This window comes from Fringilla coelebs, assembly GCF_963513975.1.
Source record: "Fringilla coelebs genome assembly, chromosome: 3".
Classification (NCBI taxonomy): Eukaryota; Metazoa; Chordata; class Aves; order Passeriformes; family Fringillidae; genus Fringilla; species Fringilla coelebs.
Genome location: NC_140030.1, coordinates 29,822,036 through 29,840,657, shown reverse-complemented (window position 1 = coordinate 29,840,657; position 18,622 = coordinate 29,822,036). Strand labels below are relative to the sequence as shown.

General features: G+C 40.4%; 1 protein-coding gene across 1 annotated transcript in view; it reads left to right on the top strand.

Annotated features, from left to right (window-relative positions):
• Positions 1-1,819: 1,819 nt before the first annotated feature.
• COL9A1 (collagen type IX alpha 1 chain) overlaps positions 1,820-18,622 on the top strand; it is a gene marked incomplete at both ends in the record, with an annotated part of 44,992 nt that continues 28,189 nt past the window's right edge. Inside the window, 13 exons of the mRNA XM_084202856.1 lie at positions 1,820-1,882; positions 2,956-3,030; positions 3,595-3,630; positions 3,740-3,802; positions 5,650-5,703; positions 6,316-6,351; positions 11,428-11,451; positions 11,750-11,803; positions 13,398-13,451; positions 15,072-15,104; positions 15,199-15,255; positions 15,965-16,018; positions 17,221-17,274. Of these exons, the coding sequence (XP_084058982.1) occupies positions 1,820-1,882; positions 2,956-3,030; positions 3,595-3,630; positions 3,740-3,802; positions 5,650-5,703; positions 6,316-6,351; positions 11,428-11,451; positions 11,750-11,803; positions 13,398-13,451; positions 15,072-15,104; positions 15,199-15,255; positions 15,965-16,018; positions 17,221-17,274 (657 nt within the window). The remainder of the gene's footprint in view (positions 1,883-2,955; positions 3,031-3,594; positions 3,631-3,739; positions 3,803-5,649; positions 5,704-6,315; positions 6,352-11,427; positions 11,452-11,749; positions 11,804-13,397; positions 13,452-15,071; positions 15,105-15,198; positions 15,256-15,964; positions 16,019-17,220; positions 17,275-18,622) is intronic.

Genomic DNA, 18,622 nt, shown 5'->3' with positions numbered 1-18,622 from the left:
TCAGCAGGATCAGCTATCCTGGCTGTGTCCCCCCCCAAGTCCTTGTGCACCCCCAGCCTCCTGGCTGATGGGGTGGGGTCAGGGGCAGAAAAGGCCTTGACTCCATCCAAGCACTGCTCAGCAATAAAAAAATCATTCCTGTGCTGTCAACTCTGCTCCCAAATCAATGTCTCCATACCAGCTACTGTGAAGAAAATAAGCTCTACCTCAGGCAACACCAGCACACCACCTTTGGATTCAAAAGGTTACATTTTAATATCTTCGCTTTATGATTACCCCTAAATCATCTGAGGTTCATTTCTGAAAACTTTATGACTGTACTTAATCCTTAAGAACACTGTATATTGATATCAGTAGAATATCTACATGAGACATCTTCAAAATAATGGCATCCTTTAAATCATCTTAACAAAATCAACAAGATCATTGAGAAATACTGGCAAGGGAAAACATACCTTTACTGCAAGGCTACAACCTATTTGCCCTTCTGTCACCTCCTAAATCAGTGGGAAGCTAGTCACATCTTTTACTACCTTGCCACCAGAAGAGTTTTATTTTTAATTTTTTTTTTTTAAGTTAGAGAGGTTTCCTATCAGCTTTTGTTTTGCATAGCCTCAAGGCAGACAGAGTTAGCTTTCTTGTTTTCATAGCTGGTACAGAACTGTGTTTTGGATTTAGTGTGAGGATGCTGTTGACAATTTACTCCTGTTTGGGCTGCTGCTATTGTATGGCTGCCTTGTAGTATTAAATTAGTATTAGTTCTTTTATATGTATATTATGGCACTCAATTGGCTTTTATTATGATGGTTTGAAATTGAGAAGTGGATAAAGGAGGGAAAGACCTGGCTTACAGATGGTGGTGTCAGCTAACAGGTAAATGAAACAAGGGTACTCCTTCTGCTGTGCTCCAGTCTCAGCACTCAGAAACCGTGATGACTGCAAACAAACAGAACAGTAGAGATGTGATAAAGATGATTTCAGGACTAGCAGCACCTTGGCCGGTTTATGCTCCCTCTTTAAAAGACCTCCACTGTTAGGGGTGGGGGAATGCAGGACAACCTGTAGCTATTGACATTAAATACCTAGCGCTTAATCCTCTGCCTAGTGCGCCAGTAGTCCACCTCTTACACGTTCGGCCAGCGTGACCCCTGACCCGAATGAACATGATTTTTTCTTCTTTGCCAGTTCGAGATCCAGTGGATGGTGATCCACTGCGACCCCCTGCGACCCCAGCGCGAAGGCTGCGGCGAGCTGCCGGCTCGGGTGAGAGACCTGTCCTGTCCTGTCCTGTCCCGTCCTGTCCTGCGCTGTGCTGTCCTGCCCTGCTCTGCGCTGTGCTGCTCGCCGCTGCAGCCCACGGGAGTCTCAACATCTCCCCCCTCCTGGCTACCCATGTTCCTTTTTACCATACCTGCCCGGTATTCGGTGGTTTTAGAAATCCAACCCCCCAGAGCAGCAGCAGCAGCCTCTCCCTCATTTTAACCCTTCCGTGACTCTCTGTCTGCCTCTCCGCTGGCGGGCTGTTCTGGTCCCTGCGGGCGCTGTGCCCCGCAGCGCAGGGGCTGTCGCGGCCGCCCCGGCATCGCCGCCGCCCCGGGAGCCTGGCGGCGGGAGGTCCGCGGGCACGGCGGGGTCGGTGTCCGACCCGGCAGCCGCAGGGCAAAGGGTTAAGGCGCTGCTGGCTCTCCGTCCTCGCCTGCCCGGCCGCCAGCCTCCTCCAATCCCCGCGACCCTGCCCCGGGCCGCAGCCGGGAGGGGCTCCGGCCGCGCTCACCTTGCGCCCGCCCGCCCCGGCAGCCGCAGGCTGCTCCCTCCATCCATGGCCCGGCGCCTCCTGCCCCTGGGGCTCTTCCTGCAGGCGCTTTGCCTCGGCCTGGCTCAAGTAAGTTTGTTTTGACTTTGACTCTGCTGTGTTTTTTTACTTTTCCTCCCTCGCAGGTAACCCAGACGGGAATCGAGGTAAGTGCGAGGGAGCGGGCGGAGCTCGGTGCGGCGGTGCTGAGGGACCGAAGGCCGCTGTGCCGTGCCCTGGCGCCGACCCCCGGAGCGTGTTCGTGCCGTGTTCCCCCAGCAGTGCGGGTGACGCGGCCGAGCCGAGCTGACCGCGGGGCAGCGGTGCCGCCGGCGCGCCTACCTGCGAGCGCAGGGCAGGTGACACCGGCGGGGCTGAGCTCCGCAGGCAGCTACCGCCGGACGGAGAATTTCTGGGAACTCTGGTGCGTGGAGGAAATCTGTCCAGAGCAGCAGCGCTGTGAGGACCAAGGGACCAGGCTCAGGGCCCGGGGCAGCCTCCTGCTCACAGAGCCCCGTTGTGGGGCCGCGGGCAGAGCTCACTCCAAGGAGAACAGAGCCCCCCATTATAGGCACGGAGATCTGTGACTGCCTTTCGCTGAGTTTCCACAGGCTGGCGGCGCCTGCTGCCTCCCCCCGGGAGCCCGGCGCTTTGAGAAAATGCCTCTGTAGATGTTAATGTAATCCCGAAGAACCAGGAAACTGCCTGTCAGTGAAGCAGGGGTGTTTTAAATTTTCGTTGCTAGTATGAGCTCTTAGGAAAACTGTCTCCTTTGTATTGAAAGAAAGAGTAATCAGTATAGTGAATTTCGGTGTTCGATCTGCAAAGATGGCTTTTATTTCTGCCACCCTGTCATAGCCACGGGGCATTCAGATCCTGCTGCGTGGGGAGTGGAGCCCACCTGGCCCTGGCAGCATTGTGGGCACAGGAGAGAGGCTGGGCCCAGGGAGGAGGGTTTAACACTTTCCCCATTCCTTTGGTGAGAGCAGTGTTGCCAGTAAAAATAGGATATAGGGCCTGTGATATACATGGGGTGAGGATGCAGGTCCTTGTCACAGCTGTGACCTCCCGACTAACCTATAGGCTCCAACTGTGCTGGTCCCCCCAGAACGGCTCCATGGCTTGCCAGGCTCTAATTGCTCCTTTTTTTCACTCCTTGTCAGAGAGGTCCCCCTGGTCCGCCAGGCCCCCCAGGTCCACCAGGGCCACCAGGAGTTCCCGGTATTGATGGCATTGATGTAAGTGTTTCCCATGCCCTCCCTAGGAAATAGGAAATGCTCTGAGCTGTATCTGCATTGTCTGTCAGCCTTTGATCTTCAGGAGTTTGAATTTGGCTGCAGATACATGAAGGAATTGATGGGTCTCATACTCTGTAGTGGGCTGGAGTGAGTGGAGGAAGCAGATTTTCAGATTATCTTTGGTATAGAAAACGCAGGATTATTTATTTTGTGTAATCAGCATCATATGCTGTGATTGTCTGCCATTAATGGGGTGTAAGGGTCTTATAAATCTAATCTCAAAAGGGATTACATAGTGATGCCCACTCATACTAAATTCTGATAAGGATTTGTGCCATTATTCCTGATCGGGGCTACTACATGTGTTTCCTTGATTCTTATCAGAAGTTTCTCTGATGATTTCTGTTAGTCTGTAATAGAAATTATGTGGATTTAATATTTATTTTCTACAATAAGAGTCAGTTCAGGAATATTTCTGATAATCTGTAAATCAGTGATTTTCATGAAAGATTGTAAAAGATTATTATAGTTCTGACTAATACCTTCCTTTTCGTATCTTGGTAGGGGGAGAGAGGCCCGAAGGGTCCCCCTGGTCCACCGGTAAGTGACTGCAGCTACTTTTCATTTGCTTCTGCTAGAGAAGAAATTTTGAGTTTTGTTTCTGCTTCTCTCTGTGAAACATGCTTAACTGTCCATTTAAATCCTGAAGGGTCCAGATGGGGATGCAGGCAAACCAGGATCCCCTGGGTTGCCGGGAGAGCCAGGAGCTGATGTGAGTACAATTGATTTTCTAGAATTTCCGTGTTTGTTTGTTTGTTTCCTTCAAGAATGAGTAAATAAAGCCCGGGGGCTGTCGGTGCTGCCACCTGGCCCTTGAGAGGGCACTGGGCAGTGGTCTCAGGAACAACTCCTGCTGGGGCCTCTGTAAGCCACCTCTGCTCAAAGGGCAGAGCAGCAAGGGCATGAGGAAGGTCTGCTGATCTTCCCATCTTCCCATCCTGTGGAACATAATAGAGAAGATTGAAGTTTCAACATCATCTGGTGTTGATGGCCTGTTAGGTCATACCTCTTGAATAAAATTGTGGCTATAAAAATGCCTTCAAACATTTTTTGGAAACTTCATATTTCTCTCTCTTGAGAGCACTGTTAGAAAGCACTTCTTATTATGAAGCAAGATTGTTGCATTAGTACTTAGATGTTATGCAAGGAGGTAGGCAAGCTTATGTTTAATTTACAAAAGCTTTTAAAACTTTAAAATTTAAAATATCATAAATAAAGGTTATATACCATAAACCAGTGCGCTAGAGGGTATTGCAAATTATGTAAGTGAAAAAGCCTAGTATCTATTTAAGGTTGTAATGCTGTTAGAGGTTAATATTTAATTTGCTTTTGGGAAGAGATTTAGTGGACATGGAGCTGGAAGAGTCTTTAATTAAGCTGTTCAAATTTCATATCTGTAAGAGGAAATGGGCTTTGTGAGTGACATCTCGTACCACTTCACATCTTCCTAAAAAAATACAGGCCCACAACCCATTTGTACATGTCAAAACCCTATAAGAACATCTTTTAAAAGTCTTTGCCTCTTACAATTTTCACTTAAGACATGGTTTTATTTTCCTTGCCAAAATTAATGGGAACACAATCACGTGAAACAGAACACACTAAACTCAGCTCAGCTTTTGGTATCTGTTCACACTTGTATATTCCCTCATAGGGAATGAGTGAAAATGTAATACTAGAGTATAATCTACTGAAATATTGAACCTTTTTTTTCACTTGAAGAAAAAAAAAGGAGACCTTACTGAACTTCCACTGTCTATTCAACCTTTAATTGGTGTTTTAGATTTATAATAGCTTCCTTCCGTGTTTAATTGGTGAGGCAGTTCTGACTTTTAAAATCTCATTTTATTTCAAAAATTATTTCAGTGTCAGGTTTAATAGACTGTAAAAAGGTACTGTACAGTAATTGCTTGTAATGACCATGTAAGCTTTCAAAATCAAATTGGCAGAACAATTGTGTGAACACTGAATTGCTGGAAGTATAGATATCTGGATATCTAGAAATTTCTAAACCATAGAGGTTGACTATAAAATTGGAAACAAAAGGAAAAACAAGAACTCCAAATGAATTCCTGGTGATAATATAATGGTTAGGTTTTAATTTTAGCCAGATAGACAAGTTAAAAGGGCAAATTTAAATCCAGCCTGGCAGCTTTCTGGGAATTTTCTTTGTTTTATGTTGTTGTTGTCAATGAAGCTTTTATTTGAAATGGACAATGCTGACAGTTTTTGTTTTTAACCTTAGCTGTGAAATAAATTCATTAATCTCCCATTAGGAGGAAATAAGACCATGTGAGATCACCTGCTTTATTTAATTGCAATTTAACTGAATAATTCTTGAAGATACATATCACAGGCACTGATGTTTGTCACTAGAAGCTAGCATTTTAAACTTGCGCAGTTCTATCTGTACATGTAAATAAATATTTGGATTGCAGGGCTCCTGCAGTTACTAATTGCATTTAATGGTCTAACTTTTCCATGTTGTATAATGTTTTTTGTTGTGATTAAGAAAAACGCATAACCCTTGCATTAACATTGTATAACTTACTTTCAAAGGGATTCACAGGACCTGATGGCTCACGTGGAGCCCCAGGACCAAAAGGACAGAAGGTAGGAACAAAATTATGCATGAAATGATGGATTTTTTTAAAAGCAGCATATTTACTTGTCTCTATGTGGCTGAGACAAGTAAAATGCTGCAGCCTTTCTTACAATCCTAACACACCTATAGAATACACAGGTACTGTGCCCTATCCACACAGCACAAAGAAGGTTCCATTGCCACAGCCAGCAGTAAGGAATGCTGGCTGGCATTACATTGTTGACATTAAAGTTGAGCATCTTCAGGAAAGTTGAGGCCCTTTCCATCTTGTATTACATTTGTGCCATTGTAATGTGCAGTGGGAGCCATCACAGTGAAACCTGGCTTCATCATCAATTAAACAAATGAAATATAAATCAGAAGTCAGAGAAAGAAGCATGCTTGGGTCTTTGAGGGGTGGGGGAATGGAAGGCCAGAGGCTGTTTCTTTTTAATACTGGGAAGGTCTTTCTGTTTGATCAAGTCTTACTGAAATCAGCATAGCATTAATGAAGGGAATAATACTTGCAGACTGTGTCCACTAAATTATACCCTCCAAAAGGTGAGAGAACATTTTCCTGTATACTGTTTAAAAAACTTGATGCTAATGCCTCTTAAAAACTCATTTTTGTTCTTTTAAAGGGGGAGCCAGGACTGCCAGGTGCTCAAGGACTTCCAGTAAGTAATGCATTTAGTATACAAAGAGGATTTTTGCATCGTAAGTATTATTATGAAGGCTTCTTGCCATTAAATGTAGTGAAGAAAAGGCCAAAACTATTTCTGAGGTTTCAAAGAACTCAGAAGTTACAAAAGTAGTACTTTAAGGAACAGTTTTGTCTTTATATCTAAGTGTTTAAATATTACTGAAAGGTTACATTTGGTTTGTATGCTGTAGAAATGAAAGGGGCATGTGTGATGCAGTCCCAAGTTTTGGACTTTTATCATTCTTTTCCATCTCTTTGTGAAAATGCTATGGAGATGAGAGAGCCTATGTTTCATTTGCATATGGGAGTCTACAATTATTCCTGTTTTCAACTCCTAGCCGTGTGTTTAAATGGCATCACTGAAGTGTAAATTCTGTGAGACTCCTTGTGCTGTTTTGCAGTTCTGTATGAAGACAGGCCAAAATATGGGAAAGGACATCCAAAGAGTACTGTTCCAGTTAGCATGCAGATGGATCTAACATCCATTTTTAGGGGCTGAAAATAATTGTAAATTTTAGGAGTTTTGCTGGGAGAAGAAGTGGTTGGCGTGTAGGAATTTAGCTTAGGAAAAAACCTCAAGGAAGATGAGTAATGGAACAAGATGACTAAAATAAATTATAATAAGACTGTATATATTTAAAATTTAATTAAAAATTGATTCAATTTGGAGAAATTATTTAAATTAAATAAAAGAGGTATGGTATTCCAGTATAACACTCCTTGTGTATTTGTATTTTTGACCTTTTCCTATTAACTTTCATTAGATTCATATTTAACAATTATTTTGATAGTTGGCCAGAGAGAAAATGATAAAGTTATTCTTGAAGATGTGACATTATAGACCTGTTCAAACACAAAATGAATCACTTTGTGGACACTTTAATTTTCATGGATGCTCATTCTTACCTGAAAATTTGGAAAATAGTTAATATAATGGCCAGCTGGTCTGCAGGCTCAATATATGAGTTGAATTTAGTCACAGAAAATGGCAGAATGGAGGTAGCTTCTAGGTAGACTGAAACCCCTACATTTTTCTGTTAGAGGCTTAAGGTTGTTTTGTTTTGTTTTGTTTTGTTTTGTTTTTGATGTCAACTAGATGGGGAAGTAATTTCTGGGTTGTAAACAATACATATTACGTAGCTGAACAGAAGAGGTAGTTGAACTCTGTCAGGTGTGTTTGTTCAGATGATATGGGAAAAAGTGATTAGAGGCATGGACCACCCATCCTATGAGGAAAGGCTGAGAAAATTGTGATTGTTCAGCCTAGAAATGACGCAGCTTGGGGCTGACCTAATTGCAGCCTTCCAGTACCTGAAGGGACCCTATAAGAGAGCTGGACAGGGACTTTTTACAAGGGCACATGGTGGCAAGACAAGGGGAAATGGCTTCAAACTGAAAGAGAGTAGGTTTAGATTAGATAGGAAGAAATTCTTTGCTGAAGGGATGGTGGGGCACTGGAACAGGTTGCCCAGAGGAGATTTGGATGCCCCATCCTTGGAAGTGTTTAAGGCCAGGTTGCATGGGGCTCGGAGCACCCTGGTATAATGGAAGGTGTCCCTACTCATGGCAATTTGAACTAGGTGATTTTTAATCTCCCTTCCAAACCAAGGCATTCTGTGATTTTATTATAGAAAAAAAATGGGGAAATAAAACTGATTTACTGAGATACTTGGTTAAAGTACTGTGGCATTTTAGTCTGTCAACCAAAAGAAAAACTGAGTTGGGGAAAAGGTACGTGATTTTAGCTCTTTTACAGAATAATGCAAGAATGATTAATTTAAAACCCTCCAGAAGAAGTGTGTGCATAAAACATGTATAAAGAGGGTTAATCTCAATTTGGAGGTAGAGACGTTAATTTGGGAAAGCAGAAACTGGACCAACTTGTCAAGGTAGAATGCTGATTCTTTTCAGAGCAGCAGGACTTTTGTCACCATATTTTGAGACTGTAAAAGCAATAAATCTGGTAAGATTCTGGACCATTGTTCAAAGCTGAGTGATTTTGTTTGCACTGAGACTTTCAATCTTGGTAATAACGCTTCAGTGAACCTCAGTAGGGATTGCCTTTGGAGCTGTTCTGCCTCTGCTTAATAAGGAACTGAAGCTTGTATTTTCAGGTGAATCCACAGGAGTATTTATAATGAAGAAAGGAGAATTCCAATTTATTTAAAAGAAGAGAAAAGATAGATATACTTAGTCAACTCGTGTCATTACCCTCCTACTTATTAAGATTTATCCTTAGACCTCACATGTTAGGAAGAAGCCTAGTGATTGATTTTGTAGCTCCATGGTTGTTAACCCACATATGCTGAGTCCATATAGAGAGATTAATGCTCAAAATAAATCTCCCAGGGAAGCCTGTGTAAATGCAATTTTCCCTCTGATGAATGGCTGTATGCTACTGAAGAAGATGCAGCTACTGGAAGATTCTCAAAATGGCCAGCACTGGTCATCTGACAACCCACAAAAATGAAAGACCAAACCAACAACAACAAACCCCACAACCCTGCTACCTAAACAAACAAAAGACCCCCTGTAGAACCCCAACAGAACCCACCTTCTGTAAAAATAAAACAAACAAACAGAAAAACCCAAGCAGAAATGGTAGTGCCAGAGTGCAATGGTTCTGATTTTCAAATTCAGAAACTTTTGGAGAAGCTCTTTCTGCAAATGTGAAGCAATGGGGCTGTTTAACCTTTGCACTTCTTTGGTTTGATCCATGAAACCTCATTTACCAGAAACATAGTGAGCACAATTATGAATCTGCATACTGCCTACATGATTAATGGAGTGCTTAGGTGTAATTATGCACTGCTTTGAATACTGTCAGTGGCTTTCTGCAAGTGGAGTAGTCCCTGGACAGTTATCCAAAGACTTCATTTTTCACAAAACTTCTTGCTTAAGTTGTTAAAATGCTCAGTGCAAACAGAAAGTCAGAAGCCTTGGGTACAAGACTAATTAGTTTTAAATTATTATCACTGTTTTTCATGCTCCTCTAGTGATATTTATCAGCCAAGTTAGGACTTCTGGGTATCTTCAAGAATGAATATTAAGGACATAAAGTTTTATATACAGCATTTTCTTCTCTGCTTCTGTCACCTCTTCTTCCCCAGAATGTACCCTGGTAATCTTCAGTTATCATCCCCTTTTTTTACATTTTTTCCTGCTTTATAATTTTGTTTTAATTTATTCTCTTTGTCTCATCTCTTTGGTGGATAATCTTTTAAATGACAAGGTGACAAAGTTCTTACAATTCTTGTGATTAATTCAAGTAATTTTTTTATTTAAGTAATTTAAATATGCTGATGTCTCTGGTAGATGGAGCTGGGGCTGCTACATTAAATGCATGTATTGCACTCTTCAGTCCATTCTCTCTTTTAGTTCCCTCCAGCTTTTCTATGAGCTGATGTTTGATGTGGCATATGAGGAGGACTGTGTGTGTTTAGTGACAGAGACTTTGAAAATACTTTAAGGTCTGCTAAAACACAGTGTCCAGCACAGGGCACACATGCAAGCCCTGGGCTCTTTGTGGTGGGTGCAGGGGTCCTTACCAGATTACAGGGTAGGTGTCTCTGAGGCAGGGGATTGCAGACTCTGTGTGCTCCGTGGGTCAGATGGGCACCTCCACAGCACACAGCAGGCACTGAGCATGCCAGGCTGCAGTCCCAGGCTGTGTAGAGAGGCTTTCCCTTTAGGAAACAGACAGAGGAAGGAACATGGGCAGCTGGTTGGGACAGGAGCTGCTGATCTGCTCTGTTTATGTCCTTACTGATGGTTGCCCTGGAGCTGCTCTCAGCTTTGCCTCTTGGTCTGCTTGTAGGGAGCTCATGGCCAGAAGGGTGGGGTAGCTGTGTGATTGCTGGGGGAGAGTCCCTGCTTTTTGCTGGGAAGGTGAGGAGATGCAGTGGAGTGGTCAGAGGAGGGGTCAGCCTTCTCCTGGCCACAGTGCAGGCTGGGATACAGTAGCTGTAGCTGCTTCTTTTGGTATCATTGACCTTCCCTGCCTCTGTTAGGGGGTGTGTTAGCAAGGGGTACTCCAATGAGACCTGCAAGCAGGTGGTTCCCTTCTTTCAGAGGCAGGGGATATTATAATATTGAAGATGTGATGCAGTGAAAGTTTGATTTGTACAGTCAAATATAGATACATATAATATGATGAGTTGTAGCAAGGAAGTGTGAAGCAATAGCAAAGGGATTATGTAGGTTATGTAAGCTTACTTTCTGCTTTGTATTAAATGGTTAAAATGGAATGATTCTGATGAATGCTTGAAATTTTCCCTGTGTTATACTGACTTTTCTAAACAGGCTTACAAATACAACCCTGGATCGATATTCTGTGGCTTTTTTACTCACATTCAGCCCAGGTGCCTTATTACATCAAATCTCCTGAATATTTAAGTATATTTGGGATTTTGCATTTTAGTGTTTCATATATATCACCCACACTGTTCTCCATAAAATTTTCCATTTGCTTTAGTAGTGCAAGACTTAGGGGTCTGTTTTCTTAGAGGGAGTATATCATCCAAATAGGCAGAAACACATTTGTATCTTGGACACTTCTCATTAAAATGATTCAGAACAACTCTGATGGAAAATATAAACAGGAGAAATTTGGTGCTCTTTCTCATTACCAAAATGCATAAGTTTAATGGATTTAGGCCTCAGGAAAGCACAGTGGGGAAAAGTTCACTTTTATTATAAATTCAAATGTACCTTTAGAAGGAAATTATTATAGCATAGCTATGTTTATCATGGTACTTGATAATTAGCTAAACACAAAGCCTTTAATGTCTCCATCCCCTTGTGGAAGTAGATATGTTTATAAATATGTGTAATGATACTGCAAGGCAAGTGAATCAGTAATTTAATATTCTCTGCTGATACCGATTACCTAATAATAAAATTGATTTTTAACAGTAGTTAAACAAGTTTTCAAAACAATTTTGCAGAGTCAAATTCTTTTTTTATCTGAAAGACTCTATTTTTGGAAAACAGCTTTATTAAGTTTGGAATCCTCCCCATATTTCTGATCTCTTTTTTTCATATTTCACAGGGCAAGGGGCTTCTTGGTCCACCTGTAAGTACCAATTTTGCAATTCATAAATATACTGTTCAATGAATCTGTTTGAATATTTAATAAAGCTATTTTACTGTAATTAAAAGTAATTCAGTGAAAAAATAGATGGGTTTAATCTTGATGTTCTATGCCTCTTATGTATGCTTTCTTCAGCTTCCCCTGAGGTTGTGGAGGTCTGTGGTATATGGGGCAAGAATATTGGTTTGCTGTTTGTGAGAATTGCATGTTCTCAGTCCTTGGATGTTTGTTACATAGGTATTATTTGGTATAGAAATACTCTTTACCTTGGTTGTTGCAGGGTCCAGCTGGTGCAGCAGGACTTCCTGGGGAAGTAGGTCTTGCTGGCCCGCCTGTAAGTATTACTGTGTTTGCTGAAAATGCAGGTTTATTCAATTGCTAGAAGGCACTTAAAGAAAAAATGGGCCATCTAAGTACTATTTGGGCTATCACAGCATTTCCAAATGTTTTTGTTTTTTCTCTGCCGTGATCAATGGTAGAAGGAGGATTATGTTTGAAGCTCATCAGAAATAAGAGCAACATATAGCACAAAGTCAGGGCCACCTGTTAGATTAGAATTAAATGTTTCAGAGTGTCCCATACTCTACTTCTCTTATTCAAGGAAAGCTGAAATGAAAAAGCAGACCTGACAGAAATACAGCAAATGTAAACCTTAACTACTCAAACTACTGATTTTCATTTGCATACCAGTGAACATGGCAATTCAGTGTTTCTTTTCTGTCTCACTTTAAGTGTAGCTCCATCTATTGACCTTACTGCTCAACTGTGCACTCAGTATCACCACACTTGTATTTTGTATTTTTGTGTTTTGTATTTTACTGAAATGGAAGCTGAAACCAGCTGGTACTTTTCTACTTGAAATCTGAAATAGCATTAAAATTTTGTTTAATAAACCCTACTTTTAAATGCAATTATATAAATTAATTAAAAAATAATATTAAAAACTGCATTTGCTTCAGAAGATGATCCATCTAGCTCATTGTCACTGGGTCTGTAGGAAGGGCAAGAATGGATACCAAGGGAAATGTACAGGCTATTTATAAAATGGCATTTTTCTGTCATACTGTCACACATTCTGGCAGCTAGTTGGTAGTTCAGAGACTGCCTGAATCAGAAATTGCATCTGTGATGCCTTTTCAAAAACTGCATGTGAGCCTATCCTCCATTAATGCAGTCAGTCTTTGAATCCACTTATATCCCAAGCCTCCATAATACATTGTAATGATAAGTCCCACAATGTAATTATGCATTGCACAGAAAGGAATGGCTCTATAGCTCTCATGTTTTGAGATTTAATAATTTTTCTATATTAATCTTGATTTTGACTTTTATTGAATGTATTGAATTTATGCCAATGAAATGTAAAAAGTAATATTGAAATGACAATATTAAGTTAAAATATAGTTTCTGCCCAATTATTAGATATATTTTAATTATAAACCTTCAAAAATGATTTGCTGAGGTTCCACATTGTCTTCTTTACTTATAAGAGCACTCAGCATCAAAATTTCACAAACAGGAAAAAATTCCAACTTGGTAAATTCCTCTTGTGCTCTGAAAAAGTGGATTTTTCTCCTCTATCTACTTTTGTCAGTTACTAGAATTCCTTTTGTTCATTACTGAATTGCAGCTATAGAGGAGGAGTGCATAGATAATCCTGTGGTCAGGTGTTTCAGATTTCTAAAGGTGAAAATGTTTTGCTTTTTTCTTGTGACTCCTATTTCACAACATGGCTGCCATTCTACTGAAAAAAAAGTAGTTTTCCCATTCTGTTCTGGGAGTCAAGTTGTGAGTTGATGTTTTAACTGCCTACCCTGTCTGTCCTTCTGCAGCCACCTAATTTCTCACTGTCATTGTATGCTCTGAATATGTGACTGCTGGTTGTTATTATTACTATCAATCAACCAAATTATTTTACCCTTTTTAAGGGAGATCCAGGAAAAAGAGGGCCACCGGGGCTACCAGGACCTCCAGGTCCTCCAGTGAGTGAATATGTTTAATATGTGCTTACATCTGAGTTTTTTGTTGTTGCTGCTTGAACAAAACTTCTCCCCAAGTTCTACAGCTGAATACTGACTCCAGGATATCAGAAAGATTTTGATCTTCCAGTTAGAAAGCAAGTTTCCACTCTTTATGGTTATAAAAAGGTAGTTTGAAATGCAAATTGTGTCACTTCTGTCACGATGCCTTCTCATTTCTGTAAACTGCAAATACACGGGTTTTAAATTCCCCTGTGAATCATAATACTGTAAATGTAGTCTTTGTTGGGCCTCACTGGTATTACCTCAGCAGAGGCAGGCTTTTCTCTGTTAGGAGAAGAAAAAAATATTTGGCTCATGAGACAGAAATATACACTTCCAGGTGGGCTGATTTCTAATGTCTTTCTTGCAACCAGATCTGCTGCTTGCAAGGAATAAAAGAGAGCTTTACAGAAGTGCTTTGCCTCTCCAGGGGAACAGCTATCTTTGTTTAACCTCTTGGGAGGAGGAATGTGTGTTATGCCTTTTACTTGTGGCAATCTACCTGCCCAGAGAAATAAAATGGAGAGTTTGGCAGACACATCTCATCCTGGGGGCTGGGAAATGCAAACCACTGGGAAAGGTGTTGTGCTGATGTCTTTTTAAAAGCTGTACTATTCCTCTGCTGGGAACCTCCTCCCCCCTCTTTAAGGACAGACCCTAAATACCTGTGCTTTATTTATGCCATGTTTCTTGTTTTCATGAAAGTTGCCAGAGAGTTGGAGGCAGCATTAAAAAAAACATGAATGGTAAATTGGAGAAGAGTCATTTGGAAACAAGTGGGAATGAGTTCTCAACAGTGGCATATAGTGCTTTTATTCCTTCAAGTTTTGTCTGTTTTAGGTTTCTGGAGTGCCACAGTCCCACTCCAGTTGATGACATTGTGGACCCAAATACCTCCTTGGCTTTTTAAAAATCCTTGTGCACATAAGACCATTCTTTAAGGAGCTTATTCCTTAAACTCTCCTGTGCATTTCTCAGAAACAGTGTGCTCCCTCCCACAGAGCTTCAGAGAATCCAGCTGCTGCTGTGAAATAATCTTTCTCCCTGTTGTGCCTCATAAACCTCCTGGTAGCTTCCATCAAGTATTTGATTTAATATGAGAAAAGGCCTTCCCCCCACTGAGTCCATCTCATTGTACACGGATGTCTAGTTTATTGCAACTGTCATCTACCAATACTTTTGGGAAAATTGTTTTCCCTGTAAAAATAATTTTCTCTTTAAAGACCTGAATCTTTTGGTGAATGGCACTAAGCTTTTCCTATTATAGAAATTGCCTTGGTTTCTGAGGGAAACTAATAGGGTTTGGAAATATTTGTTCTATATTTAACAGAATGTATATTTGAGGTAGTTTAAAAAGCAAGAGAAATATTTTGGTGTTTTTTGGAAAGTTTTTCTAAGATAGAGGATGGCACCTGCAGTCTTATAATAAGGTAAAGGTGCTTTTCATGTGAGAGAGCCTTTGGTTGATTGTATTTCTGATTCCTTGTTTAGATAGTAGTTTTGTCTAATCACTGTGTTGCCTAATGAGTCATGTCTGGTTATTTCTGTATTGCTGACTTTGGTAAATTTAATTTAATTTAGGGAACGATTGGCCTGCAAGATGGCGACCTGTTGGTAAGATTATTGTCCATGTTTTTATTTCTTTTTAAGTAATCTCAGACAATCTTATTCAGCCTGTGTGTTAATAACTATTTGAATGCTTTTCCAGTGTCCCAGTGCTTGTCCTCCTGGCCGTCCAGGACATGCTGGCTTAATGGGTATGAAGGTAAGAGCACTTGCTTGTTCCAGCATTCCTTCCAGAGGTGCTGTCTCAAGGCACTAGGGAGGGTAATTACTGACTTGAAAAAGGACATTTCCCTGTTAATTTCAAAAAAGATTGCATCACTGTGGTTGGTTATGGGTATTCAACTCTTGACTGCCAAAATAACCTCTTGTTGTTGAAATCTCTTGCTACTTCTCTAACCTTCACTGTAAAATTTATGTGTGGTCCTGAGAGGACTAAAGTGTGTGAAGGATTGCTTCTTTCACTTCCTGGATAATTTGTGGTCTGACTCCAGAAACTCTAAATATTTCCACAAATCCTTAATCTTTTTTGACTTCTTTTTCTCTTCCTGGGAGACCTGTAACATACTGAATTGAAATTAACATGTTTCGAGGCTCATTTTATGCTAAGATTTTTTAAAATATATTCTTTGCTAGTTCCCAGAAATACTGTTGGCCTTAGGAAATTTTTAAGGAATAACAGAAGAAAAATACTAACCTGCCTAGAAATGCAGCCTTGTTAGATCCAGAAGCAGATATTTTGAGCATGGTACTTAACATGTAGTGTTTCCTAGACAGGTGAGAAAGGAGTAGTGAATGGGGTTTGAGAGGGAACAGCAAGACAGCTCTCAGCAGTTTATGTCTGTTTTGGAAAACTGTATTTTAATTTTGAATGGTCTCCATTTATTATGTTTTTTTCGTGTTTATTTTAGGGGCAAAAAGGTTCAAAAGGAGAGTCTGGCGAACCAGGAAAACAAGGTTATAAGGTAAAATAAAAAAAAGCAGAAAAAACTGCTGTTTTAACAGTTTTTAACAAACTAATAGTAGTTTAGCATCACCTTCAAAAACATATTCTGTTATAAGTATTGTTTTAACAGAATGCATGAAGTGATACTACATATCATGGTGCTCCAGAGTAACCAAGGACACTTCTCTATTCTTTATTCACCTGTACTATGTATTTATTATGATGCACAAGTCATACTCCTCTTGCTTTTGATTTTGATTGTTCAGTTTAATTATTATAAAACTTATGGGGAAAATTGAAGCTAAGTTTATTAATTGAAAAACTTTTAAACATTTAAATGCAGGATAATCCCCTTAATTTACCAAGTTAGCTGTAGCACAGATGAGTAATTATATGAAGAATGAGAGGGAAAAATACACTTGAGAGGGAAAGGACATTGTATATGTTCATAATCAGAGGCCAAGTCCCATTCATCTTGAAAACTGAAATTTTAATTCTCAAGGTGTTCCATTTGAATTAACCTTGTTTTATATATACACCTATTTAATATTGAAATATTTACAAGAAATTTTCAGATTTGCACTGCCTTGGTCCGTGCTTCAATGTTGCAGGAAAAACCATTACAGAAAACTTTTTGCACTTTTAGTCTGGAAGGTTAAGAATTCATAGAATCATATAAAATTAAGAGGTTGGAATAGACCTTAAAGATCAGTCCCAGCCCCTCTGCCATGTGCAGGGACACCTCCCACTAGACCAGGTTGCTCAAGATCTCATCCAACCTGGCCTTGAACACTGCCAAGGTTGGGGCATCCACAACCCCCCTGGGCAACCTGTTCCAGTGTCTCACTACCCTCACAGTAAAGATTTCTTCCTACCATAAAACCTAAATTTCCCCTCTTGCAGTTTGAACCCTTTACTCCTTTTCCTGTTACTACAGTTCCTGACAAAATCCTAAAGACATAAATGTCAAGAAAAAATGGAATGACAGATTAAGGGTAAAATAGCACTATTCTTTATACTGAGGTTTCTTTAAAATTACCCTTTTGATTAATGATTACATGGAATGTGAACCTGAATGAGTATCTGTCTGAGGAAGTGGTGTGACTTCATTTGGATTTCTTTGAGGACAAAAAACATTAAGTAGGAAATGCAACTCATACAATGACAGAGAAATATGCATGGTGTGGATTGGCTACAGATGTATTCCTTCTGCTTTCCCAGGGTGAAGAAGGAGACCAAGGACCCAGTGGTGAAGTGGGAGCTCAAGGCCCTCCAGTAAAGTATTTCCTTTTAAAGTCTTACTCATTTTCTTCCTAATGATATATCTTTTTTTCTTATTATTGGAAGAAAACAGATATTACGAAACCTCCATGCACCTTTCTCTTTATTCTGTCATATTGTCCATGAATGAAAGTAGAATTATTTAAGTCCCTCCAAAACCTACATTATTGCTTGGCACGAAGCTCCATATAGTTCTATAGAAAGGCTGACGTTAAAAACTATTTCATGTCCTAAATTTTGTGTTGTGCTTAGATTGTGAAAATAGTTGCATTTTTTCCCCTTCACCTTCTTTTTCATAATTTTGATGGCTGACATCATTGTGTTTGAAACACAATCAGCTGTGAAATTCAGATTTAGCTAAGATTTGAAGATGAAGTTGCAACCACTGAAGAACAGGGGTGTTTTTTTCCCTGAAGGTTTTTGCCTTTTGGCTTGCACAAGAAGTATCCTTCAAGCTTTTTTAGTTATTTTCTTGTCCTGAATCACTGTGCTTTGTGCTGACACATGGCTCTTCAGCTTGTTCCCCGTGAGGAGCTCTCATGGTTACTGTGACTGAAAACGACTAGGGAAGAGAATAAAGGGGTCATTCTAAGTAGGAGAAACAGGCATACCACCTTTAATTTCTATGGTTTATTTTCTGATGGGGTCTCATGCTTTTTTCTTAGGTATAAAAGTATTTATTTAATGCCACTGCTGTCCAGATTGGATGCTATACAGGAACTTACCTTAATGCACATGACATCTAAATGCTAAGTTACAAAATTCTCTGTGAGCATAAATATATGACAATATAAACCTCTGGATTATCACTATAAAGAGGTAAAAAACAGACTAAATAAAGGAAAGGGTCCATTCCTTCTGATGCTTGGTCCTGAAAAGTATCCCTGAGGCCCTGGTGCAGACAAAGTACTTGTGTGAGAAGCAGCTTCTGCTGTCTGAAAGGCCTGTGGGGACCAATTCATTCTACTCAGTTAGGTAAAGTTCTTCAATCACTGTGAAATAACACAGTAGAATTAAAAAACAATTCAAGATTGACTTCACCTTTTTTTAATGTGTTACTCATAACATTTCACTGTATCCCCAATTGGTCACCATACAAGCAAGCTCTAAAATAATTTTTAATTAAAATTTAGGATTCATTATATGAAGAAAGGGATATCAGATAGATAATCCATGTGAAAAAGGATGGGCAGTGCTTTAGAGGCACAGATGGAGAGTCTGTAGACTCTGCTCTCCCCCACCTGTCCAATCCCCCACTTAGGACAACTTAGCACTTCTGCAAATTTGACCATGTTCCTTTCACACAAGCTGCAGGTGAGATTGCTTCAACTCTGAGGTAACC